Raw genomic sequence first — 23,851 nt, forward strand, 5'->3', positions numbered from 1 at the left:
AAAAAACCTCAAAATCATTGAATAACATTTTGTAGCTGAACACCCAATATAGATATATACATATACACTGAATATCAGATAACCAAAGTAACACTGGGTTACACTTTCATGGGATATTTTACTTTGAAAATTAGCCCTCGGTGCCTCTTTTACCCCTTTGTTAACGACTTTTATTTTGAAATATCTCTAAATTCACTTACGTCCTGTTTGTAGGGGTTTTATTTTGAAACCCATTCTTAAACGCTGTGGTAGCCCGTCTGTAAGATAGTTTATTTTGAAAGTTTGAAGTTGTATAAGTCATGTTCACTTGAACAAGAAGCCTGCGAGTTGTTGTCCTACATGTCAGGTCTCTTATTTTGAAAAGTATCGCTAAACAAACGTTAGACTGTTTTGTTGTTGTTGTTGTTGTTGTTTTATATTAAAAACTTACTCTCTTACCTACTCATTTGAGTTTTAGGTCTTTAATTGTGAAAACCTCTGTATCCTGAATGTGAGGCTTTTATTTTGAACGCTTGCAAGAAATTAGTTTTTTATCCACTTGGAGCATTTTGTTTTGAAGCAGATCCGGCTGCCCGTTGCTGTGTGTGTGTGTGTGTGTGTGTGTGTGTCAGCTGTTGAGGTCAGATTGTGTGAGGAGGCGGGATGAGGCTCAGTGTGTGTGTGATCGCAGCCTGATTAACACACACGGTCCTCAGCCTCCTCTTGAACACACACACACACTCCGTGACTTTTCGGCTCTCCATCATGGACCTGGACCCCGCCGTCATCATCCCCGCCATCCTCTTCACCGTCGTTGCCATTTATTTCGCTACGTCGCTCCTCAGCAGGAAGCCCGACGCCTCCTCCTCGTCTGCCGGGAGCAAGAAGTCCAAACTCGGGTACAGAGACGACCTTCCTCCGCAAGGAGCTCTGGAAGAAGAGCCCGAAGCCTCCCTGCGACCAGAGCCCCCAGCTCCGGCTGTGGAGGACATAGGAGCCGCCGAGAAGATCCAGGTGAGCTCCATCGATCCTGTTATTGATCAGCCGATTGGTTTTAGGCAATAATTTTATTTAGAAAAGCGGCGACTTTCAATAGATTTTCTCCGATTCCAAAAGATAAAAGGCAAATCTACGAATCCGGGAAATTAACTTTTGTTCCAAAACTGATCAATAAGCAATAAAAGATGTAAAAAGTACAAACGGGGTCATAGACGCAGTTTATAACTGCAGCCTGTCAGACAGGAAGCCCTTAAATACCTCAAAGTCCTTCAGTTTTATCACCTGTATCTAAAGGAGCTGGTAACAGATATTTTTAATTATTTACTGTCACTTTATATACACAGATGATTAAAACGACGATTAACAGCAACATACTTTGTGCTCTCAGTGAAACTGCAGTTATCACAGACTGTATATTGAAAACGGACGTGGAGCTTACTGACTGTCGCCATCTTGGCTTTTCTGAAACCCGAAATAAAAGAAGGCTAACAATAGCAACCCTTATCATTACTTCTCAGTAACAGCCAATCAAAATCCAGCTCAGGCTTATTGGACAGTTTGTTGGTACAGTGACCTCACAGCAGACACATTATTGGTCACATGATGTCATTAAAAATGCTCCAACAGCACAAACAGGTCCAGAGGTCCAGGTGAAGCTAGCAGATGCACGAGCCTTAATGCAAACATTTAGCCTAAATACAATTTAAACAGGTGAGCTATAAACAGGTGTTGTGAAGGAGGAAACGATCCACAGAGGCCAACAGTTTGTGCATCAGGCTGTAAACATGTTTATTTCTACTGTAAAGGTTTAACATGGGAGTCTATGGGACTGACTCACTGCTGGAGCCTCTAGTGGACGTCAGAGAAACTGCAGCTTGTAGAGCTTCGTTTGAATGTTTGGTTGCCACCTGCTCTCATAGAGCTACCTGGGTGCACTCTGGACTGAGTCCTGCTGATGACTGGAGGCCCGATGCCCAAACATGGTCACCACCTTTTCCCTGTGATTGGTGGATTTGCTTGTGCACACTCTGAGTCGTCTCTATGGAAATGTTGAACTGTTTTTGGGGGGGTGGAGTGAAACGCACACACGAGCTGTGGTGTTGGACTCGTTTGAATACCTGCTGATGTGAGAGCTGTTAAACATGCAAACCATCTGCCGGCCATCTTTAAACAGCCTGCAGAATGTGCTCACCGCTGCTGTAACAGGCCTCCGACTAACCATCTATATTTGGCGCCAGACACTAACCCCACACTGACACCACCTATAGGAGGTGGGTATGGTGCTGTGGCGTGGGTACGTGCATGTTTGACAGCTGTGAGTTCAACCTGCTGATGCCACTTTTTAAATCCAGCGACTCTGAGCTGCTGAGTCTCCTCTGATAACGTTACCCAAGCACACCGAGCTGCAGCTGTCCAGCTTACTGTACGACTGCCGCAATGCATCGTGGGCCGTCTCACAGTGTTCATAAAGGACGTCTGTCTGAGCGCTGGAACACAGCGAGTGTTGTTTTCTGTGTGGGAGTCACAGCACAGCCAAAGGGACACTGACTGCACTTTCTATTTGACCTGAAACCTACATTTAGACAGAGGGAAGAAAGTTTGCTCATGCTGAGTGTCGGGAATCAAACCCTCAACCTTCCAGCTCCATAGATGTGCTGTAGAAGAGTTTCCTGCCCTGACCGTTGTAATAAAACACTCTGTTTAGTTTGGATTATTTGACTTGTGGTGTGTTTGAGCTGGGGACCAAAACATAAGGAACATTATGTTTTGGAAATGTAGAAAACAATTAAAATAATATGAATATTAATTAGAATCGTTTAAATATTAATTTAACATTTACTGCCACAAAGGAAAGAATTAAGACGTGTGGAATTACTCCAAGAAAATCCATGAAGAATATTCAAGTTTTAAAAATATGTATTTTTATTTCACTGTCAGCAGATGCTTGTGCTGATTCTGATGTTGATGCAGAGACTAAACAGGAGAGTTTCGTCTCGTTCCTCCTGTGAAAGCTGCACGACGTGAGCTCGCTCACATCTCCATAAATGGAGAGCTGCTTCGCCACGAGCGACACACTTTCAAAGAATGAGGAAGGAGAGGAAATGTTAACCAGCTCTGAACAAACAACTTTCACTGCTGACTTCGAGCTAAAGATGTTTCTTCTGTTTTCACGTGTTAAACGAGAAGCAGCACCTTTTCCAGCCCGAGCACACCAGCGACAATAAAAAATACTTTATTGCATTAATCTGGGCAAAAAGTGCTGCTCTCTCTGCGTGTGCCTTATCTAGGCTGCAGTCTGGATGGAGGTGGAGTTTTGTAACGTAGGAAGAAGGATCAGTCCAACATGCTAAGCAGAAACCTGTCACAGAGTCACACCAGCTGAACAGGAAGGAGAAACCAGGCTGAGACGCATGAAAACAGCTGAGCGTGTTTGGAGGAGCTTCAGATTTATTAGCAGACTCAGGAGTTAAAGTTCACCAACAACAGAAACAGATTTTTATCTGCTGCCAGAATCCCGACTTTCTTCTTACTGTCATTATAAACATCAGTTTGTGATGAGAGCAGCAGCAGATTTCTCATTAAAACACGAGCTGGAGCCAAACCTGCAGTTCTTCTACATCCTGAGGCTTCAAATGAGTCGGGCCTCATTAAGTCTGAACTCCAGTCCTGGTGAGTGAGCACTAATCATGCAGTCTGCACGCAGCTCGATAACCAGGCTATGTGATGGTTCATGACTCCACGCTCTCGGCCATATATGCTGCTCACTCTTAGAAAAACTGACCTGCTGATGGTGAAAACTCACCATCACAACAACAGTCGCCTCAACACGCTTTATACTATAAGGTAGATCGTACAATAATATATACAGAGAAAAACCCAACAATCATATGACCCCCTATGAGCAAGCACTTTGGCGACAGTGGGAAGGAAAAACTCCCTTTTAACAGGAAGAAACCTCCGGCAGAACCAGGCTCAGGGAGGGGCGGGGCCATCTGCTGCGACCGGTTGGGGTGAAAGAAGGAAAACAGGATGAAAGACATGCTGTGGAAGAGAGACAGAGATTAATAACAGATATGATTCGATGCAGAGAGGTCTATTAGCACATAGTGAGTGAGAAAGGTGACTGGAAGGGAAAAACTCAATGCATCATGGGAATCCCCGGCAGCCTACGTCTATTGCAGCATAACTAAGGGAGGATTCAGGGTCACCTGGTCCAGCCCTAACTATATGCTTTAGCAAAAAGGAAAGTTTGAAGCCTAATCTTGAAAGTAGAGATAGTGTCTGTCTCCCGAATCCAAACTGGAAGCTGGTTCCACAGAAGAGGGGCCTGAAAACTGAAGGCTCTGCCTCCCATTCTACTTTTAAATACTCTAGGAACAACAAGTAGGCCTGCAGAGCGAGAGCGAAGTGCTCTAATAGGGTGATATGGTACTACAAGGTCATTAAGATAAGAAGAGCAGAGGTTTTAACAGGATGTGCATGAACTCCTGGAGCAAACAGTCCCACATTCGGTGTTTGAGGACCAACTATACATGAATTGAAACACGACTCTCGTCTCCTTTGGGTTTTATCAAACTGAGCAGCAGCGAGTCATGGAAGCTGTGAGCCGTTCTCTCCAGCCTGACATACCTCTGCTGGTATTTCCCCCGGCCTGGCACCGTTCCTGCCTCTCCTCCTCCTCCTCCCTCTGAGGCCTGCTCGGCTCTGGCTCAGTACTCCTCTGCTCCACAGAGCTGCTGGCCGGGCATCAAATCCGGGACAAAACAATGTGGTGATTACACTGAGCTTGGCACCATCACCCTCACCACCACCACTGCAACCACACCCTGTCCCCACCCGGCCTCTGAGAGAGCTTCCTGGTGTTTATTGGTTGTAGCTGCTGGCACTGGGGAGTAGTTTGCTCTTTATAGCACCACCAGAGCCTGAAACAGAGGAAAGGCAGACACACCGAGGGCCGGTCTCAGCGATCGGCCTCGCACTCTGAATCTAAATATTTCTGTGGACGCCTCACAGATCTTGGTTTGTATGAGTAGAAGTAAGATGATCTGTGTGAGAGGACCCGGTCGAAGTGTCTCCGTCGTAAATGGAGGCGGAGTCAGCAGCTGAAGTGGAGATAGGGCAGCAAGCAGGAGGATAATAAAGAGTCTGTTCACACAGAGGCTGGACACTTGCCTCGGCACGCTGCCCTCAGCCTCAGCTGAATCATACTGGGATTAAATTTATGGGAAGACCTGCAAATGATAACTGTAGCCAAGCGACCATCTCCAAAATCAGTGGAGCAAGAATTCTTATATCAGATGAGACCAAATCACCTGCAGTCTGTAACATCCACGTGGCCCCAGCTGGTGGATTGATTTTATTCTGATTAATTACGTTTTTCTTTTTCATTGTAACCTTTATGATCTCATATAACAGAAGAGCAGAGCTGTGTTCTCAGTGTTCAGCTGCCCTCAGTAACATTTACCTGCTGTAGCTCCACTGTAACATTACCTGAAAGCTTGAAGTAATCAGCTGACCCATCCATCCACCCCGACCTCCTCCCTATCTGGATGTGGTTTGAAGAAAACCTGAAGGCTTCTTTGTAATTTGCAGGTGTACGAAACAGAGTTTAAGAAAAGAACCAAAGCAAAGCTTCGGCAGTTCAGAACATTTGCATCATTTTATGCAGGATTTTGGTTGATGCCCGACATCTGAGTGCTCTGTACGGTTTGCCCAGGTAGCTCAGTGAATTCCTCACATGCCAGCTGAGCTGATGCTTCCTCTGTGTCTGTTATGGAGCTGAAATGGCTTTTAGGAGCACAGCACTCAGTGTAATGTTACAGATATGCTTAGCAGGAAGTGCTCTCAGAGGTGGTGAAGGCCGCGGTGACTGGGCCTGATCCAGAGTGGAAGAGCTTGTTTTCCAGAATCCTTTGTAAGTTCCAAGTTCTTGCAATTGTATCTTATAATGACTGTTAATGAGTTTATAACATAGTCCCAATTAAAAGCTCACAATCCTAATTTGGTGTCATAATCTGTTCTGACTAAATGACTGCAATCGCTCATTTGAAGTCAGGCTATGAAGAGAAGGCAGAAAATCTCCCGTAGCAAACGTCTCATTCCTTCAGTGCATATTCATGTCAAATATAATCTGTCGATAGAGTTTAAGTTGTGTAATCTGAGTTCGATGGTTTATTTATCAGCTGATGGTAAATTGGTCCCTGATATTCAGTCTGTGACGTCGCTCATTAACTTCCGTGCTGCCTGGTTGATAAATTCTCCAAATTAGGAAGTTAATGTTTGTTGCCTGAAAGGACGCCGCTGCACACGATGACCTCATCACGACTCCTTTAACAAACTGTTTTCCGGTTTAGGTCCGGAGTCCAAACAGGGCCCGTCCTCATCATTCTGCTGACTCACAGAGCGATTTAATGAGCTGCATTTAACACCGTGGGTATTTCAGTGTTTCAGAGCTCAGGAATTCAGAGGAAGGAACCCGTGTTTCCGGCTAAACGGATGCCATTCCAGTTTGAGGGTGTGATGGAGGACTGCTGTGGGATTAAAAGAGGCGTGCAGCAGCCAGGCTGAGGGGAAAGATTTCTACACTCGGCCACCAGCTGTCTCGGTGGTGAGACCAGCAGCAGACTGTGGGGTCTCTCCAGGTCAGGGCAAGACTGATGGAGCAGAGCGGACCTTTATTAGTTTTTCCAAAAAATGCTTCTGCCTCCATTTCTCTGGGCTCAAGAACTGCTAATACGTTTCCTGATGAGATCGCGTTTTTAAGTATGAGCTGAAGAACCAACTGTGTGACCAGAGACATTTATTTTGTTCTTAAGAATAGAAAAGAAAAGTGCCAGCTGAGCTTGGTTTACACTCCACAGCATGCCCGAGTGTTGCTGCTGGCCACGCCCATCCCTGTATGACCCGAGGCCAGTTCCAGGTCTCAAAGCTCAGATCGATGAGCTCGCTGTACGCAGTCACAGATCTCAGTCCAACAGAGCACCATTGGGTTGTGGTGGAACGGGAGAGTGGATGCAGTCAACAAATGAAACAAATCGTGTATCCGATAAGCCGCGATACAAACGCCCATGTCACAGTTCCTTAGTCTCCATAAAGCCTTCCAACTGTTTGGTTTCTTTAAGGCCACAAGCGCCTCCTAAAGACGAGGACAGGAGCAAAGTTTGGATGGTGGTAAAGCAGAGAGGCTGAGGCAGAAACCAGATCTGCTGCTTGGATGTGTGCAACCTCAGCACTTCAAAGATACAGACAGGTGCAACTGTACAGCCAAGCAGGGAGGTCAGCTGCTAGATATATACCTGTGTGTATATATAGTACATACACAGTATATAGATGTATGGATGAGCTGCTGGGTGTCAAGGAAGGGACGGGTTAGCCGAGGAGGGTTTTATTTGTCCTGGTGTTGCTGTGGAGGTGCTGCAAGTGACAGTAATGACCTCCAGATGAGTTGGTCTGTGCCGAGGTCATTTCAGGGAGCCGGAGTCCACATGTGTACAGGTATTTTTCATTATTGAAATATAAGTCTTCCTTCAATTCTGGCTGATATTACATTTCTCTGCTTCATTAAATTTTCTTTTCATGGTGGTTGTTGGGTTTTCCTCTGAGCCCCGGATTCAAAGGGTCTGTGTTCGGTTCCCTGAGGCAGCAAAATTCAGCACCAGTGAAATTTGCACAAGCAGACAATATTTGCACATTGACAGGGTAGCTGCATTTTTCCTGTGTAATAATGGTCTCTAATCATTAAAAAAAAAAAAAATTGTAATAAATGTCTTTAAAGTTATCAAAAACCAACCTTCATGAAATCTAATTTTCTCACAAGGAAAAAATACTTCGAATTACAGAATGACGTCATTCATAAACTTTCCCAAAGCAGATTCCAGACTTCAGCAGGTTTATCAGTAAACACTTCTCAGTTTTGACAGTCGGCGAGCTGCTCATTCAGCTGTGACGTCCACTGCTGTGAACTGTTTTCATAATCTTTCTCTTTTCAGGCTGTCCCAGAACCACAACATGTCCCTGAACCAGTGAAGATACCAGAAGCTGAGCCAGAAGCAGCAGAAGATCCAGAGGACAGAGAAGCAGTCACAGCACCAGAACCTGTGGCACAACCAAAAAAAGTGCCAGAGACAAGAGCAGAACGACCACCGGCGCCAGAAGCAGTCCCTGAACCAACAAAAGAGCCAAAGTCTGTTCCAGAACCAGTCACAGTATCAGAACTTGTCTCTGAAGCTGTGTCAGGCCCAGAACCTGTTCTTGAACCAGATGAAGCACAAGAAGCAGCACCAGTGTCTGAACCCATACCAGGCTTGGTATCAGGCCCAGAACAAGCTGCAGAACCTACCCCAGAGTCCAAACCTGTAGCAGAGCCCTTATCAGAACCAGCCAGGTCCCCTGAACTCATATCTGAACCCAAAACTGTCCCAGAACCTGTTACTGATCCAGAGCCTGTGCTCGTGTCTGAAGTGGCAGCCCAGAAGCCCGCGACTGAACCTGAAGAACTGCTTGAGCAGATGCCCGGACCCAATGAAGGTCTGACAGAACCATCGCGTGAGCGGGAACCCGAACCAGAGACCGTCCTGGATGACGGTAAGTCTGCTAGCTGGACTGAGCAGTTCTACTCTCCTCTCTCTGATCAGAGAGGTTTTGGTCTTAGTTGACCTCAGTGGACCACATGAGACTGAGGACAGAGTCCAGAACTGGTTTTATTTATTGGCCAAGGACTGCCTAGTGTCTAAGATTCCAGTAATTAAATATTAGGAGTTCCTCAAGGCTCTATCCTGGGGCCTCTTCTGTTAAACATACATTTGAAAAGCCAGTCCTAAACCTGTTAAATAATTCAGTACAGCCTGTGTACTGAATTATTTAGTGAAGAATGATGGTTCCTCAATTTTAACTTTATTTATTTAGCGCCAAATCACGACAACAGTTGGCTCAAGGCTCCTGAACTTCTCGATACCAACACCTCAAAAACATTTACTTTGTACAGTGACATGTGGTGTAACATGTATGTGACAATGACATTGGTCATACTGATTCTCGGGATCGGTATATATGCTGCTAAAACATGCAGAACTTCTGCAGAGCAGACTTAACGTGCTGAAAGTTTGAGCCAGCTGTGAACACTGAAGCTGCCCACATACTTGTGCTCTGGATTTATGTCTGCTTCTTTTACACTGAAGATAATCTTTGAGCAGAAAACGGCTCGTTGTAGAGGCCAGCAGCTGCGCGTCACAGATAAGTCACTTCCAGGAAACATTAGGAGTGTACACAGATGCTGGGCTTACTGAAATACAACGTGTGACCATGAGGAATATATTTTAGAACAGCTGATTTGCTGTTAATGAATCAGCAAGGAGGAAATCCGGCTGCTCCCCGTGATCACTGTGACCTGCATGTCTGGATCAGTATCCAGGTTCATGCATGATGAGTAACCGTGCTGTGTGCGGCCGGCTGTCGACGCTGGCTGAGCCGGAGCGTGGTTACCGTATCAGCTGGCGTGCGTAGAGGTGGAGCAGCCATCTGCTGCAGGAGGATGATACTTAATCTTGAACAGGCAGCAAAGCTCTTGGCGTGCACGCTGACGGCTCGCCATATGACCTCCAACCTGTCACACAGCAGGTGGAGCGTCAGGTGCGTTTGTGTGGTCTGAGGTCATTGCTGCACTAATACAATTACAGACATGATAAACCACAGACTGCAGTGATGTGACCGCTTGGACTTTGCTTCTAAGCTCTTTTAAATCTACAGTAAGGACGTTTTTCATCGTCACCAAAACTGTGAGTCCTGCCGCTCTCGTTATTTCAAGAATGAAAACAGAGATGCAGAATATTTTAGTTGTTAGTTACTCAGCATATTAATGTGTATGCCTGAGCTGAAGTACATTTAAAAAAAAAAAGAGTCCTGTAAAATGTGCTTCAGGTCGGTATGAGCTGATGAGTTAGAGCTGACATCAGCCAGATGCTAACATGTGTGCGCTCCCTCTGCTGTTCCAGATGTGGCTGCAGCTGCTGATGTGCTGAACTTCACCCCGGGAATGAAACAGAGTAAGGTGGCGGTGCTGATGACCCAGGAGGACATGGAGGAGGAGCAGAGGTTGGTTTCCTCGGGCTGCCCGATGGTCTCACTGCATGCTAACACACCCTGTTCTATCCTGTGTGCTGTCTGCATGGACAGGACAGCTGCACAGAGCAGCCAAAGCTGATTGGTTCCTTGAAACTTTATGACACTCGGCGTGGAAGACATTTGTGATTTGATGGAAGAGCTCAGGAAACAAAAAACAGCTGTGGTTTCATTTTAACTCATCAGGCTTTAATTGTATTGATGTGGTTAGAGAGCAGTATCTCTCAGCACGTGGCTCAGTGTGGACGATGCTGTGTGTCGGTCAAATGCTGATTGGTGGATAAGTGGGCTCGAACAGGGAAGGGTGCAACGCCATGAATGGGAGAAGCAGGAAAGGTGGAGGCTTTAACCCACTGACAGTAAACGCCTGCTTCGTGTAGACTGGGCTCTGTGTGGAACCAGAACCACGTAGAACCATGTCTTCCCCTTTACCACCCCAGGTACACCTTTGTCATACCTGTGCTGTGCTGGGAGCAGCTCCGCCTCCTGATGCTCTTCACCCACTCCTATGTTTCCATCCCAGCAGATTTTTAACTGAGGCAGCTGATAATTCAAATAGAGACTGTAGCTGAGGACCTTCATGCAGAGGACTCGGTCCGTCCTCGCCGGAGTGAGAGAGCGTTCTGGTTCGTACATCCAGAGCAGCTTCTGTCTCCTCCATTCGTGTCTGTTCAACACATCCTGAGGCTGACACTGCCTGAACGCAGCGTTATGTAATGTGCTGCTACATGCTGTCTGTGCCCGTCTGTGAGCCTGCAGCTGGACGGAGTTTCTGTTTCTTCTTTGTTAAATCAGAGTTGAGTAGAGAAGCAGCCTGCGGATGAAGGTCTGACAGATTTCACCGTTTTTATTCTCTGCTCTTGTCGGTGTGGGGAGTGCACGTCTGCAGCGCTCTGATTTGGAGACTGGAGCTTTGTGTGGCTTGGCGCTGCTACTGCACTCTGTTCCTGGGGGGGGGGGGGGGTCTCTCTGTTCTCAGTTTGCTGAGAGAAGCCTGTGCAGAATCCTCGTCGAGCATCTGTTAAACTCTGAGTGTTTGCTTCCAGCTGCACAGCGTAACGTTACCTTCAGCACCTCAAGGCTTTTGTTTGTGTTCAGTCTGACCCGAGCCTCGTCCTCCCTGAGGCGGGGTGTCAAACACCTGGAGGCCAAAACCTTCTGAGTCAGGAGAAACTCGAGAACGGGCGAGTCCCTCCAGACTGAAGGACTGGAAAGGTCGCTCCTCACTGTGGGACACAGAGGTTTGCACAAAGGGCACAAAAGATGCTAACTGACCACAAACAGTCATTTTTCTGTCCTTTTGTAATCAGCTGTCATGCATCATGTGATGGATCATATGCATTCATCAGCAACATAAATGACCACATTAGTGCATAAGGTACCTGCATGCAGCAGCAGCTGTGCTGGATGCAGAGAGGTGGGCGTGTTTCAAAGACTGATACAGCCAGTGCTGCAGTTTGTGTGGGAGCATTTTGTTTTGCACAGGTTTGGGTCAAAGTTCATCCCTGATTGGTCTCAGCAGCCCAAATCCAGTCCCGCTGCAGCGGCCTGATGCGTCCTGTTCTGGGACTGTTGCCTCCTTCTTCATTAGAATACATGTTGTGCATACTGGGAGGAACATCATCATGTGACACCTGTGATGTGCTGGTCTCACTTATAATTTGGTTCTTTATGACACCGTGTGCATGTGTCTGATAGCCCTGTTCAGTTATACACAGAATCGTGATCATCAGGCTTTTTTAAGTGACACGAAACAAACTTTTAATTTAAGTTTCTTTTTTATCCTTCCCTCCTGGAATATCCCAGCATGCACCAACCTTTTGCACGTTTTTCTGGATTGTATGAGTGACGTGTCTGACAGCCTCCACCTTTATCTTTCCAGGATAGAGCTCACGTCTGATTTTACCTCTCTGTAATCAGCCTCAGCAGACTCGTGCTAGTGTGCTAGGAAGGAGATGGTAAGGAGAATATCCCCTCCCTAAACCCTCAGCCCTGCCCGTCCTTAATCACCCCTAACGCTGCAGCACAGATAGACTGACGCCAACATTCACAGTGAGAAACAGAGCTGCAAACCGGTGGGACAAATGCAGCCAGTTAGATCAAAGTGTCCAGTAAGAAGCTGTAAACTGATTAACGTCTCTCCTGCAGAGCCGACAGCAGCTGCAGGAGAGACGTCCCTCATCTGAAGTCTGGGTTTCTTCAGAAGAACAAACATGTTGATAAAAGGAATTAAATGTGCTGGAGGAACATAATTAAAGAACATCTGAAATAACTGCAATGATTTGATTATTTGATTCAATCTGCAAAATGACAATAAAATAAACTCTGAGAATCAGCTTTCGTGGAACCACAGAAGCAGTCATGTGATTCGTTTCAGCTGCAACTTCAAAAGAAAACAGAAAATGTTACTGGAATTTAAAACGAGTTGAAGGCATATTAAAGCAGTGTGTGTAGCTATGATTTTCTTATTTCTTTCATTGTGACTGTGGAGTCTCCTCTGTGGGGAGGGTCTGTGTTTGTGTCTCCTGTGGACGTTCGGGTCCAACTCTTGGTTGGGTCCCTGCTGACGCTTCATGTGGAGAACATTTAAAACATGTTTTTGTGTTTTCTGCCCACGAGTGGGCGTGTCCCAACTTTTAATCGTTTCCTGTCTCTGCAGTGAGATATTCTGCATGAGGTGCTGATGACTGATTATTGATCGGTCTATCCCTACGGCTGATGCTCCTCCCCGTTTCACGCTCATTCCTCTGCTGTTGGTCACATGGTCTGTCTTTACACCCAGCCCGCCGCTCCAGACAGCGGCTGCTTATCCTCTTATCATTATTGTCTTTCACCGTCTGTTAACAGGAAGCTCAGCCCTGCCCCTTTAACCTCCCAGCATGCACCAGTGTACCGACTGAGTGTGACCCAGTGTGGACAAAAGGCAGCCGATGTGGGTCACATGTTCTCCGAGGGGATAAGACGTCCATACAGGAAACACAAAGGAGACGCTCTGCACCTCCAGCTGCAGCAGGAGCGCGCTCAGTGTTGAAAGGGCGGCTTCACGGGCTTTAAATCTAAAAGAAAAGAGCGCCGGGGTCATGTGACCACGCTGGGACTGACCTGAGTCTCCCGGGCTCCAGGGTTGGACGAGCTCTGGGAGCATTTTCACAGAAGTGTGATGGGAACTCTCTGAGTCATGTGAAGAATCCAGATCTTAAGATCAGGCTTCATGCAGTCACAGCGTGAACACGTCCTCAGACTCCCCTTCATGTGGTTCGGTGTGCGCTGCCTTCTTTACCTCAGACAGGTGAGATGGTCCTCTTCAGTCCAACCGCTCACCTCAGACAGACTGCTTTCATTATCTCTGTTACTTCAGGGCTACTGCCTGTTTATGGAGGCAGAGGTGTGTTCATACTGAGAATCATTACAATCATTCGATTTGGTTTTTATTCCTGGGACTGTTTCATATTTCCTACCAACCCGTCTCTTTGTCCTGCAAGTATCCGGTTGTCCCTGATTCAGTCTCCAGCTTTCACACACACATTTTCCTGACCTGCATAAACTACTGGAACACTTTGTTGCAGAGGACACGGTAACTTGATTTTACTGTTCATCTCCCTCACAGACGAGTGGAGCTGCAAACTTTGAGTTCATCTCCTGAAGCGCTCAAACAAAAAGGCCTGAGAGCAGACGCCCGTCACAGCTGCTGCCTCGTCCGGAGCAGTTTAATTTCTGGGTGTGGACTTTGATATCACTGCTGCTGTGATTCTAGCAGCGGGCTGCCAGACTTCATATCAGCCTCCTGCAGAAACTCGACTGTGCAGCAGACGTCAGAGCAGGGTTACAATGATTCAGACGGGATTTTGGAGGCGCTTAAAGACATTCATAAAAATAGAGGTTGAATCACTTAAGCCAGCGGTCCCCAACCTTTTTTGCGCCACGGACCGGTTTATGCCCGACAATATTTTCACGGACCGGCCTTTAAGGTGTCGCGGATAAATACAACAAAATAAAACTAGTACCGGTACCGAAAAAAAGAAGATTTACTCATAACACACGTGAAAAGACCCAGGAAAACCGAGTTAACGATAAAAACGATAACAAAATAACGCTGAAAACCGATAAAAACCCTGAAAACCATACATTTCACACTTGAGCCTCAACTCTCGCGGCCCGGTACCAAACGACTCACGGACCGGTACCGGTCCGAGGCCCGGGGGTTGGGGACCACTGACTTAAGCCAAACAGTTCAGCGCATTATCCAAAGCACAGGAAACCGTGGCCCATAATTAATGGTTGCTGTAAAACGAGCAGCGAGGACCTTCGTGTTTGTTGGAGAGTCCTTCGCCTGCGTCTGAGCGGCCGAGCTCAGTTTCTTTTTTGGACTTTTCCACTGCACGCAGCATGGAGCTCACCAGCTCTCCTCTTTAAAAACTGATCGCCGCTTCTTGTCCATGAGCGCCCTCCTCTGGTCAAACACAGCACACATTTAAAAGAACCATAATAATACATCTCATTAATATAATCAGCTGTCACACAGTCAAAGTCAGCCTGGACCAGGAGACTGTGGAGTTCCCCACCCCTGTCATATGGAGTATTTTATTACACGCCGACCGTGACGTTTCTAAACGTTTTAGTGGCACATGTTCAGGTGCTGTTAAAATATAAGTTTTACTTTTTCTATTTTTCCACCTAAAGCTCCACATGTTCGATGTCCTTCCTGTCGCGACCCCGCAGGGATTCATGTCCCCGGGGATGAACCGCGGGTCAGTCGTGAATGTGCAGCACTGTGGACTCTCATGACTTTAAACCTCGCCATCTTTATTTTGACCTGTGGGTTAGAGGTGTGGGAACTGAACGACTGTCATCATCAACATTTTTTCCTGTTGAATTTTCTGTATTTTGATCCAGGTGAATAAATAATTTCAGGGTGGAGGTGTGTTCTGTAGCTGGAGAAACACTTCTGCGAACTTTGCTTTGTCGATGTAGCCTGAGGCAGCTGCTGTGTCGCTGTGGACCGGCTGCTGATCAAGCGCTCGCCTCTGCTCGTTTATTTCTGTCTTCGCTCTGGTCTCGTCACATCTGTCAGCTTCTGTCCAGCTGTGCTGCTCGCCTGCTAACCCTGCATGCTGCCTGCTAACGCTCAGCTAACGGTGAGTGCCGCCCTTTGCTTTACCTGTCAGGAGAGCCGTTGTTAACCATGTTAGGCAACGTTTTCCATGAGTCGAACTCTGTCTACGTTAACCTAACTGACTCTGGTTGCATCTAACAGCTGGAGTCGCTCGTGAAGGACTTTCCACTGAAATGTTAGCTTAGGCTTCCCAGTGACCGCTCGGCAACCTCCAGTCAAGGAAAAATGTGTTGTCCCCGGCTGGAGGGTGACTGTTGCCTAGGTTACCTCAGTCCCAAATCGGTGCTGCACCTAAAACCTGTGTGTGTTTTATGTTCCCACTGGTAGCAGACCTCTGCAGTCTCCTGTAGTTTGCTCTGGAGATGCAGACTGCAAACACCAACCAACCACAGACTGGAAACAGAACATTTACTTTCAAAGTAAAAGCTGTAGCCAACACATTTCATGCAGCTTTTACTCTGAAGGTGAGCTCTGTCACAACAGCTCAGTGAGTCGTTGACGACTCGCTGCAAGTCAGCGACTTCTATGCAAACTACGAGGCACCAAAGCAACCTCGAGGAGGTTTTCGGTGCAGCACCGTTTGCTCCTCTGCCCAAAAAACTTCAGCATCTATAAACCTGAATATTCGAGTAGAGTAAATGTTGGCGTTAGCATCTCTCAGAGCTGAGGTGAGCAACGTCACGTTAAACACCGTAGATCTGCGCTAACGCTGTGGTGCGTTTTAGCGTCACCGGGTTTAGATTTTCAGACGGTTTGAGTCATTTTTACAAGTTTTCCTGTAGTTGTGATCTCAAACTCCCGTCAGCTTCTTGTGTTTCCTTTGTATTCTTACAGCTGATCCGTGAGGATGAGGAGCGCTGAAGAGATGGAGATCAGACCCTGCAGAAAGTCCTGCCTGCTTTCTTCTCTTGTTGTTGAGTTTTGAGGTTTGAGCTGCTTGTGAAAAGTAAACATCTTCACACCAAAGTGCCTTCAGGAGTTTCTTTACTGTCTGCTTTTCGTGTCCAGCCTTTCTGAAGCAAACAAATTAATTATGTGAGTGAATGTTAATGAAGTTAACCTCAGTATAACCTAGTTCTCACTGCTGGTTTCAAATGAAAAAAGACAATTAGACGACAAGCTGCAATAAAACGTTCCTGCTAGCTTCAGTGTTCAGTTGTGATTTTAAATGTTAACCATGAAATAAAAGTGTGAAACATGTTGTTGATTCTTTCTGATCTTTGTTTTGTAAATTCTGGATTATTAAAAATACTTTTGCCCATTCTCAGTATTTGTTTACTCTTTCCTGTTTCCTGTTTTTGCTTCAAAGTTTAGGTGGAGCTGACAGAGACAATAGCACCATCAGGTGCTTGTTTAGAGGCAACACATGCAAAACTAAAAGTGTAACCACAGACGACATAAAAAATGAATGTCCCTCCAAAAATGGTAAACCTGCATTAAGACCTCCTCTGGCTGTAAGAGGTCAGGAGGTGAGCCTGCTGCTCAGCTGATCTCTGAGCTCAGCAAGCCGGTCGGGTCGATGGTCTCGGTCTCTGGTTTCAGGTCGTATTCAATAAAAAATGACGTTTGTTTTCCCGTGAGAGTAGCAAAGGAGCCGGAAGCAGGAGGAGCTGGCTTTTGTTCCTCGCTCTCTCTCTCAGAGAATTTAGGATCAAAAGTGACGAGTCACAAATCTGGTTTCAAAATATCAAGATGCAGATGACGGAAATGCTCCTGTTTTATCTCAGGCTGAAGACCTAACACAGACGAGGGGCAGACGAAATAATGAGAGAGATGTAAAGACAAGAAACGTGATGACAAAAAGCACTCGTGAATCAAATGTAGATGGTTCAGCACCGTCAGCTTACAGCCACTGCCGGGATTCCTCAGTGGAAACACTTTCAGAGACATTTGCAGTGCTAGAGTATTTGGACTGGTTTCATTTAGCTGGATGTGTGTTGGAGTTAAAACTGCTGATTAATGAAGAAAATCAGATTTTGATCCACATGCAGTAACATCTGGAAGATTCTGATTGGCAGCCTCATTTTTCAGCCTGACAATGATCCCAAACACACTGCCAGTGCAGTGAAAGCATGCCAACACACAGTGGAGCATCCCTGAAGCAGTGTGGGGAGATCCTGAGGCAGAAACATCCAAAGAAGAGCTCTGAACGTCCTTCAAGAAGCCTGGAGAAGAGATCCTCAGAGAGCTGAAGGATGAAGGTGCTCACACCAAACATTCATTGTCAAGCTCATTGGCTGTAGACTTCAGCGCAGTTCTGTCTAATGATGTGCTACCTGGTTGCTAGCTGCAGGCAGAGCTATGTAAGGCTCATATCAACACATTACAGATGGTGAGACTGTTAGCTGTTTGCAATAATCTGGTTCATTTATATGAATTAATTCGGTGAACATCCAAATCCACAATCTGAAAACACCTGAGCGAGGATCAACAATAAAAACGATCCTGGAGGCTAAACTGTTAACCGTGTGTGTGTGTGTGTGTGGGTGTGTGTGTTGACATCCCAGGGTGCAACAGGAGCAGCTGGCAGCCATCTTCCAGCTGCTGAAGGCGAACCAGGAGGTGACGGAGGCCGACATAGAGGAGCAGCTGAAGCTTTACTCCCTCTGAAACACGAGAAACGCCATCGATCTGTCCACTCAGGAAGTCTATCTCCATGACCACCATCACCATGACCGCCATCACCATGACCACCATCACCAGCATCGTGTCCAAATCACCACAGCTGGATGTCACATGCTTGTTTATTAAAAAGTTGGATTTCCTGTCCTGTTCTGATGTTCGACGCTCAGAGTGACTCCAGACTGCAGCTCGCCATCTGTCAGACTCTTAATAGTGACATCACTTCCTGCCAAAGTAATGCTAGGCTAAATTTTAGTAGCAGTTTGAAGAAGGCGGTAATGGAAGCTGGCAGGCTTCAGATTCATATTCACGTTGGCTCTCGTCTGAGAGCTTCTGACGTCACCAAAGACCAAAAAAAGAAAGTGTGTGGGATGATTTCAGCCTCAAAGCTCACTGAACTCTTTTCTACATTAATCTCTGTTAGTCAAAAAAAAAAAAACATTTCAGTGCTCATTAACAAACATTTTTCAAATATTTGCTGCGAATATTGTTATTTTAAAATAATATTAATGTAACTTTTTTGCATGAAGATTGTCATGAAAACAACTTTTTTTCCTCCACCGTTCATTTTTTATTTTCTAGTTCATTTAAAGCATTTATAGTATTTTTAATTAGTTTTCACAATAATAATAAAAATGTCCCCAAGTGTCTCCCGAGCTGTGATTGGCCTCCTACACACTTCTGGCTGCTTCTTCTTCTGTCGCTGTTTTTCTGCACTGACCCCGGAGTATCTGCAGTCACAATAAAGCTGTTTGAATTCTCGCAGTTGAGTGAAGTGTTATATTTCCCTGCAGGAAACGACAGAACACGCTGGGATGATCGTAAGACTGGCTTTTGTAGTCCATCCTGTAGACAGTGTAGCAGTGCAGACATGATTAAGGAGTCCAGCGTAAAAGCCTCCTTCTCCTTTCCTAAGTCCTTATAAGTCTCTCCTTCACACCTTTCCTTCACTCCACGGCCTTTTCCCACTGTGTGGAAACTGATCTGGAAAAGGAGACATGAGTTCATGTCGGGGCAGCTGGATCAACTCACAGAGAGAAACATCAGTGCCACCTAGTGGTTGATGGTGAAACTGCAGAACAACAGGCTCAGCAGCAGAGGCTTGTTTGTTTGGAGCTGCAGGCTGTGTTTCCTCCTGTGAGCAGCAGAGGGCAGCATTTCACTAAACCACACAGCTTCAGGGCTTCACCTCTGAGACTGTGAGCAGAAACACGCTGTGCTTCCTGTTCGAGCTCTCTGTTTTTTCCTCTCACCCTCCCTTATTCATTTTTCAGCAGAGCCGTCTGCCTTTGATTCCCCAGCATCTAAGGCTATGTCTAGGCTAGGCTTCATTTCTATGGGTGAACACCACTGTTGTGTAGGCCAATGCACGTCTGCCAAAGGTGCGCTCAAAAAACCTCCAGTACCTTTAATTCTTCAGAGGTGATCATACCGAATCTCAGCACCAGCAGAAACACATGAGGACCAGGACTGGCAAGATCGATGGATCACTTGATCTCGTTCACCAGCTCATCTTCATGTTTTCCAGGTTTAAACAGACCTGGAGTATCAACAACAACCACTTTTTGACCTTCGACAGTGCTGTGGGATTTCTGTGTGCAATCCTTTAAGATGAAAGTCTCTGTGTTCCCCATGATGATGTTTCCTAGAGTACTTTTACCAACCCCGGTCTTCCCAAACAGCACGATCCTCAGGTCATCTGTTGGAAGAATATTAGTATGTGAGAACTGTCCCAGTCATGATCTCTTACAGCACTGACATAAATCATAAAGCAGCTGCGAGGAAGGAAATATAAACATGAAGGCAGGAGGAATGAACAATAAGCATTTATTAACAAGGAAACACAAAATCCTTTCAGCAGAGACACAAAACAAGATTCCCAAAAATTCAGAGTGGGAAACCACAGAGTGCAAGACGAGGGATCAGACAAACATTAAGAGAAGGCTCTGAACTGACCGACGCGACCTGAACGTGTTTGTGTGGCAGCCATAATCACAGCTGGTAGGATGAATACTAAAGAAAGGTCCCTCAGTGCTTCCTTTGTTACCTCCTTTAGCAGAGGAGACACTGGAGCATCCTTATACGAAGGAGATAATCCATAGTTACGCACCATCAGCAGCTGATGTGTGGTAGTCTGATGCTCTGAGCACCATGCTTGTGTGTTCATTGTCTTATAGAGTGGACACAGGTGAAGACAATCAAACACATGATTTCAAACAAACATTTCTCACTTTGTCATTATGAGGTGTTGTATGAGAATTTAAAGACGAAAAATCAAAAGGCTGTAACATGAAAAAATGTGGAACAAGTGAAGCTTTGTGAATTAAGCAGATCTTTCATTGGATAAAGCTTTAGTGGAAGCAAATAAAAAAAGGTTCTGTTTATTTTCATATGCATATCACAGTAAATGGCATAAAACTGACCAGAATCATTTCTACACAAATGTAAACATATTCAGTTACAGATCAGCTCTGTTTTACTCACTTATTTTATGGATTTTTGTAATTATTCTGTTTACAAGGACCTGAAACTAAAATGAAGCCGTTAGCAAAGATCCTGAGTAGAGCTGGCAGAAGTGCACATCAGTACGACTACCTTTGATAGAAAGGACACGTCCTTTCTTTTTCACAGGAATCACAAATATCAATTCAAAAATGATTTTTCTGAATAGACACATGACACATTTCTTGTCTTGAAATTTCTCCTTTGTTTTTACTGTGGATGTTGCAGGTCAGTAATCAGACCAGAAAACGCTCAGACAGGTGGATGGTGACACAGGTAGCTGCTTGCTGTCTTCTGGGCTTCACCTCAGCTAACTGGAGTCCCTGAACTGGATCTCTGGACCGTGTTTGTGCTGCTGGAGCATTTTCATTATTATGACACATTGTCTGTGAGGTTACTGTACTAACAGACCTTCTAAGAAATCTGAGCTTCAGTTTTGTGAGTGAATTTCCAGGACTTTGATTGGAGGTTATATGTTATTATAAGCTAACAGCTGCAGCTTCAACAATCAAGCTGTTCTCAAACCCTTAAACTCTTTTCTCATTAATGACTGAGAAAAGTTGTGGGTCGGAGTGTGGGCGTGAGCTATTTTGGCTTTTGAAGTGAAAATCTTTGACAACCTCTGATTCCAACAGCAGCTACATCAGTGTGTTTGAGGTTTAAAAATCACAGCTTTAAGGCAACACTTAAATCACACGTGCTTCCCTGTGATGCTCAGAGGAGCAGTGAGTCGTCCTGACTGAGCGCGCTCCTCTGCTCAGTTCTGATAACCCCCTCCTCTCTGATGGTCCAGCTCCTCCCCAGCACTGAGCCCGCCTCCTGGTTTGAAGATGTTGGACTCTGAGGAGCAGTGCAGCTGGTTGCTGAACGTCTGCCCTCTGGTGGCCACAGGAGAAACTACACCCGCTGGTCTGTCTGGGTTTGAAACGTCTGGCACAGGCTGAGGTTAAAGGGTGAAGTGACCTGAAGTGTCTGCAGCCACGATGAGAGCTGATCCACATCAGCTTTACACTCCAAGACTCACAGTCTGAAGACAACATCTGGTTTAGTTCAGGTCAATGTTCTCCAGACCCAGCTGTGAGCATCAGTGTGATGGATCCACCACAGTGTGAATCACCTGCAGCAGGTTCATGGCTGTGACGCAGAGGAGCAGAAAGCAGATGTTTGGTGTATGCTGATCTTTGATCTGTTTCTGATAATTTACCACAAAGTGCATTCTGGGTAAACTTTGAACACTCATATCAGCATGTGGGATAGTTTTCTGCTCAGAACAACTTAGAGCAGATGGAAAGGTGTCCTTTTACCTGGATTTGATGCAGGATCACCTTCTAGCTGTGATTCACTCTGAGTCAGAATGATTTTATTATCATATTTAAACTCTGAATGTGACGTCACTGGTGGTCTCATGCTCTCTTTAACAGTTTGGATCAAAACTCCTGAAGAGTTTTTTTTAAATCCTTGAAGGTGCTGGATCACAGAGGCTCTCAGGGTCTGAGTTTTTATTTATTCAGGCTTTTATCTCTTAATAACTATGATATAAAATAATACTTTACATGATTCAAACAGTTATAATTTAATATATCATGTGAACACAATTTATAATTTATTAAAGATGATTGTAAAATAAGGTGAACTATGTCATAGCGAGAGACCACTGTACACATCAAACAGAAGACTATCAAAATAAAACAGGAAGTGCAAACACTCACAATAAGACCTAAGACCCACGACCCAGTGTTTTCTGTCCGTTTCCAAACCCTGGACTGTGAATGGAGGAAAGATCAGCACCCATGATGCTCTCAGCAGACCTGATTGTGTGTTGCAGTCTGGGCCTGTCCTGCTTCCGGCTGAGCCAGACAGTGATCGATGTGCACAGGACAGACTGCATGATGGCTGTGTAGACGACGACCAGCAGGTTGTGGCAGGTTGTACTTCCTGAGTTCCTGCAGGAAACACAACCTCTGCTGGGCCTTTATCCGGACAGAGTCTATGTGAAGACTACCTGTATTTGTAAAGTGCTTTGAAGTAAATGTTGCTGTGAATTGAAATAAAATTGAAAAAATTACATTGAGTTGAATGAATCCAGCCTGGTGCGCGGTCAGACCTGCTGACAGTGTTTCACCTTCAGGGCTGTCTGATGCTCACAGCTGCTCTGCTGCAGCTCTGAGAGGCTGAAGCTGGAGGCTGTTTCCTCCTGTGAGCAGCAGAGGGCAGCGTTTCACTGAACAGCCCAGCTTCACCTCTGAGACTCTGCTGTGAGTAGAAACATGTTCAGCTTGTTTCTGCTGGGATGTTTTACTGTCTTCGTGCTGAATGGAGCTCCTGCTTCACTTTGTGAGTCACAGTTTGGTCTGTCAGTCAGCTGCAGATGATTTTATATCCATGTAGCATCAGACACTTTAAAGCTTTCAGTTTCATTTTCTCAGTAAGGTTCAGATCCATCAGTGTTAAACTATCCTGTGCATGTGTATGCACTCATTCCTGTTTGATGTGTCTAATTATTGAAGAATAATCTGTTCACATCAAACATTTGTGCTCAGTGGTTCAGGTGTGGTTGAAGGTTGGAGTTTATCTCACTGCCAAGCCTGGTGGGTTGGCACTTACTGGGGATTTACACCAAAGCCTGACAGGACACGCTGGGAATGAATACCAAAACTATGAGTTGTTGATTGGGTTGTGTTTGTGTGAGAGAGGAAGAGATATCTGTCTTTCCAGAGAATAGTGGTGTGTGAGAACAAACTGCAGCCCTGAGACGGGCAGATCCTTGAACCAGGTTGAGGTGCTTCCATAACAGCACTCTGAGCTGTATTCCCCTCAGTGAACGATACAGGTCAGCCCATCCAATCACCCAGAGGAGGACATCTGAGAGCGTTCTCCTGTGGAGAGCTCCTGGAGCTCAGAGACTATCAGGACACAAAGAGAAGAAGACGTCTGTCTTTCAGCAGGTTATCAACAACCTACTTCTGTTTTATTACATGCACGAGTTTATACAAAGGAAACAAGTGAAACAGGTGCGACATGTACAGGAGAATGACCTTTGACCTGAGCAGAGAGAACCTGAGCTGCACGTTCACATGTGTTTGCTGCTCAAAGGCACAAGGTCAGCACTTCCTGTACAACAAGTTCAGGCACAAAATCCAAAGCAGAGCTGGTACTTAATACAACACACAATAACAATAAAAGTCAGACATCATTTAGACTGTTTAGCAAACTCCTCAGCACGAGCCTGTGGGTTCACATCAGGACAGATGTGACTGTGATTATATGTGCTCATGCTCTGGACTACAAAACATGCTGTAACATATACTGATACAAGAGTACAAATACTGGATTACATGTGTATTGGAGTATGGGTAGTGTAGTATGTTTATATACAAGTTTAAGACACCAAAGTGTTTCCATCCACAAACATGTGAAAACCGTCTGCACTGAAGCTGAAGCACACATTTACATTTGTATCAGGAAACAGTCCTTTAGAAACTCCTAAAGTAAGAAAGTGGAGTTTATCCAGGAGAACAA

The 23,851-nt window shown here is 45.6% G+C and overlaps 1 protein-coding gene across 4 annotated transcripts; it reads left to right on the forward strand.

The window, feature by feature from the left end:
• The first annotated feature begins 552 nt into the window (after window positions 1-552).
• Window positions 553-17,938, forward strand: si:ch73-366l1.5 (FILIA-N KH-like domain-containing protein). Of its 4 annotated transcripts, none has more exons than XM_031739078.2 (5): window positions 555-993; window positions 7,968-8,562; window positions 9,969-10,068; window positions 11,978-12,053; window positions 16,043-16,471. In XM_031739078.2, the coding sequence occupies exons 1-4, from the start codon at window positions 745-747 to the stop codon at window positions 12,009-12,011; spliced, it is 978 nt and encodes a 325-aa protein (XP_031594938.1). In that variant the 5' UTR covers window positions 555-744; the 3' UTR covers window positions 12,012-12,053; window positions 16,043-16,471. The 4 variants fall into 4 exon arrangements, with proteins under 4 accessions (XP_039467278.1, XP_031594938.1, XP_039467279.1 ...); XM_039611345.1 differs by lacking the exon at window positions 16,043-16,471 and adding an exon at window positions 12,244-12,367; XM_039611344.1 differs by lacking the exons at window positions 11,978-12,053; window positions 16,043-16,471 and adding an exon at window positions 17,716-17,938 and having other exon boundaries at window positions 553-993.
• Window positions 17,939-23,851: the final 5,913 nt, after the last annotated feature.

The sequence above is a fragment of the Oreochromis aureus genome, linkage group 4 (assembly GCF_013358895.1).
Source record: "Oreochromis aureus strain Israel breed Guangdong linkage group 4, ZZ_aureus, whole genome shotgun sequence".
Lineage (NCBI taxonomy): Eukaryota > Metazoa > Chordata > Actinopteri > Cichliformes > Cichlidae > Oreochromis > Oreochromis aureus.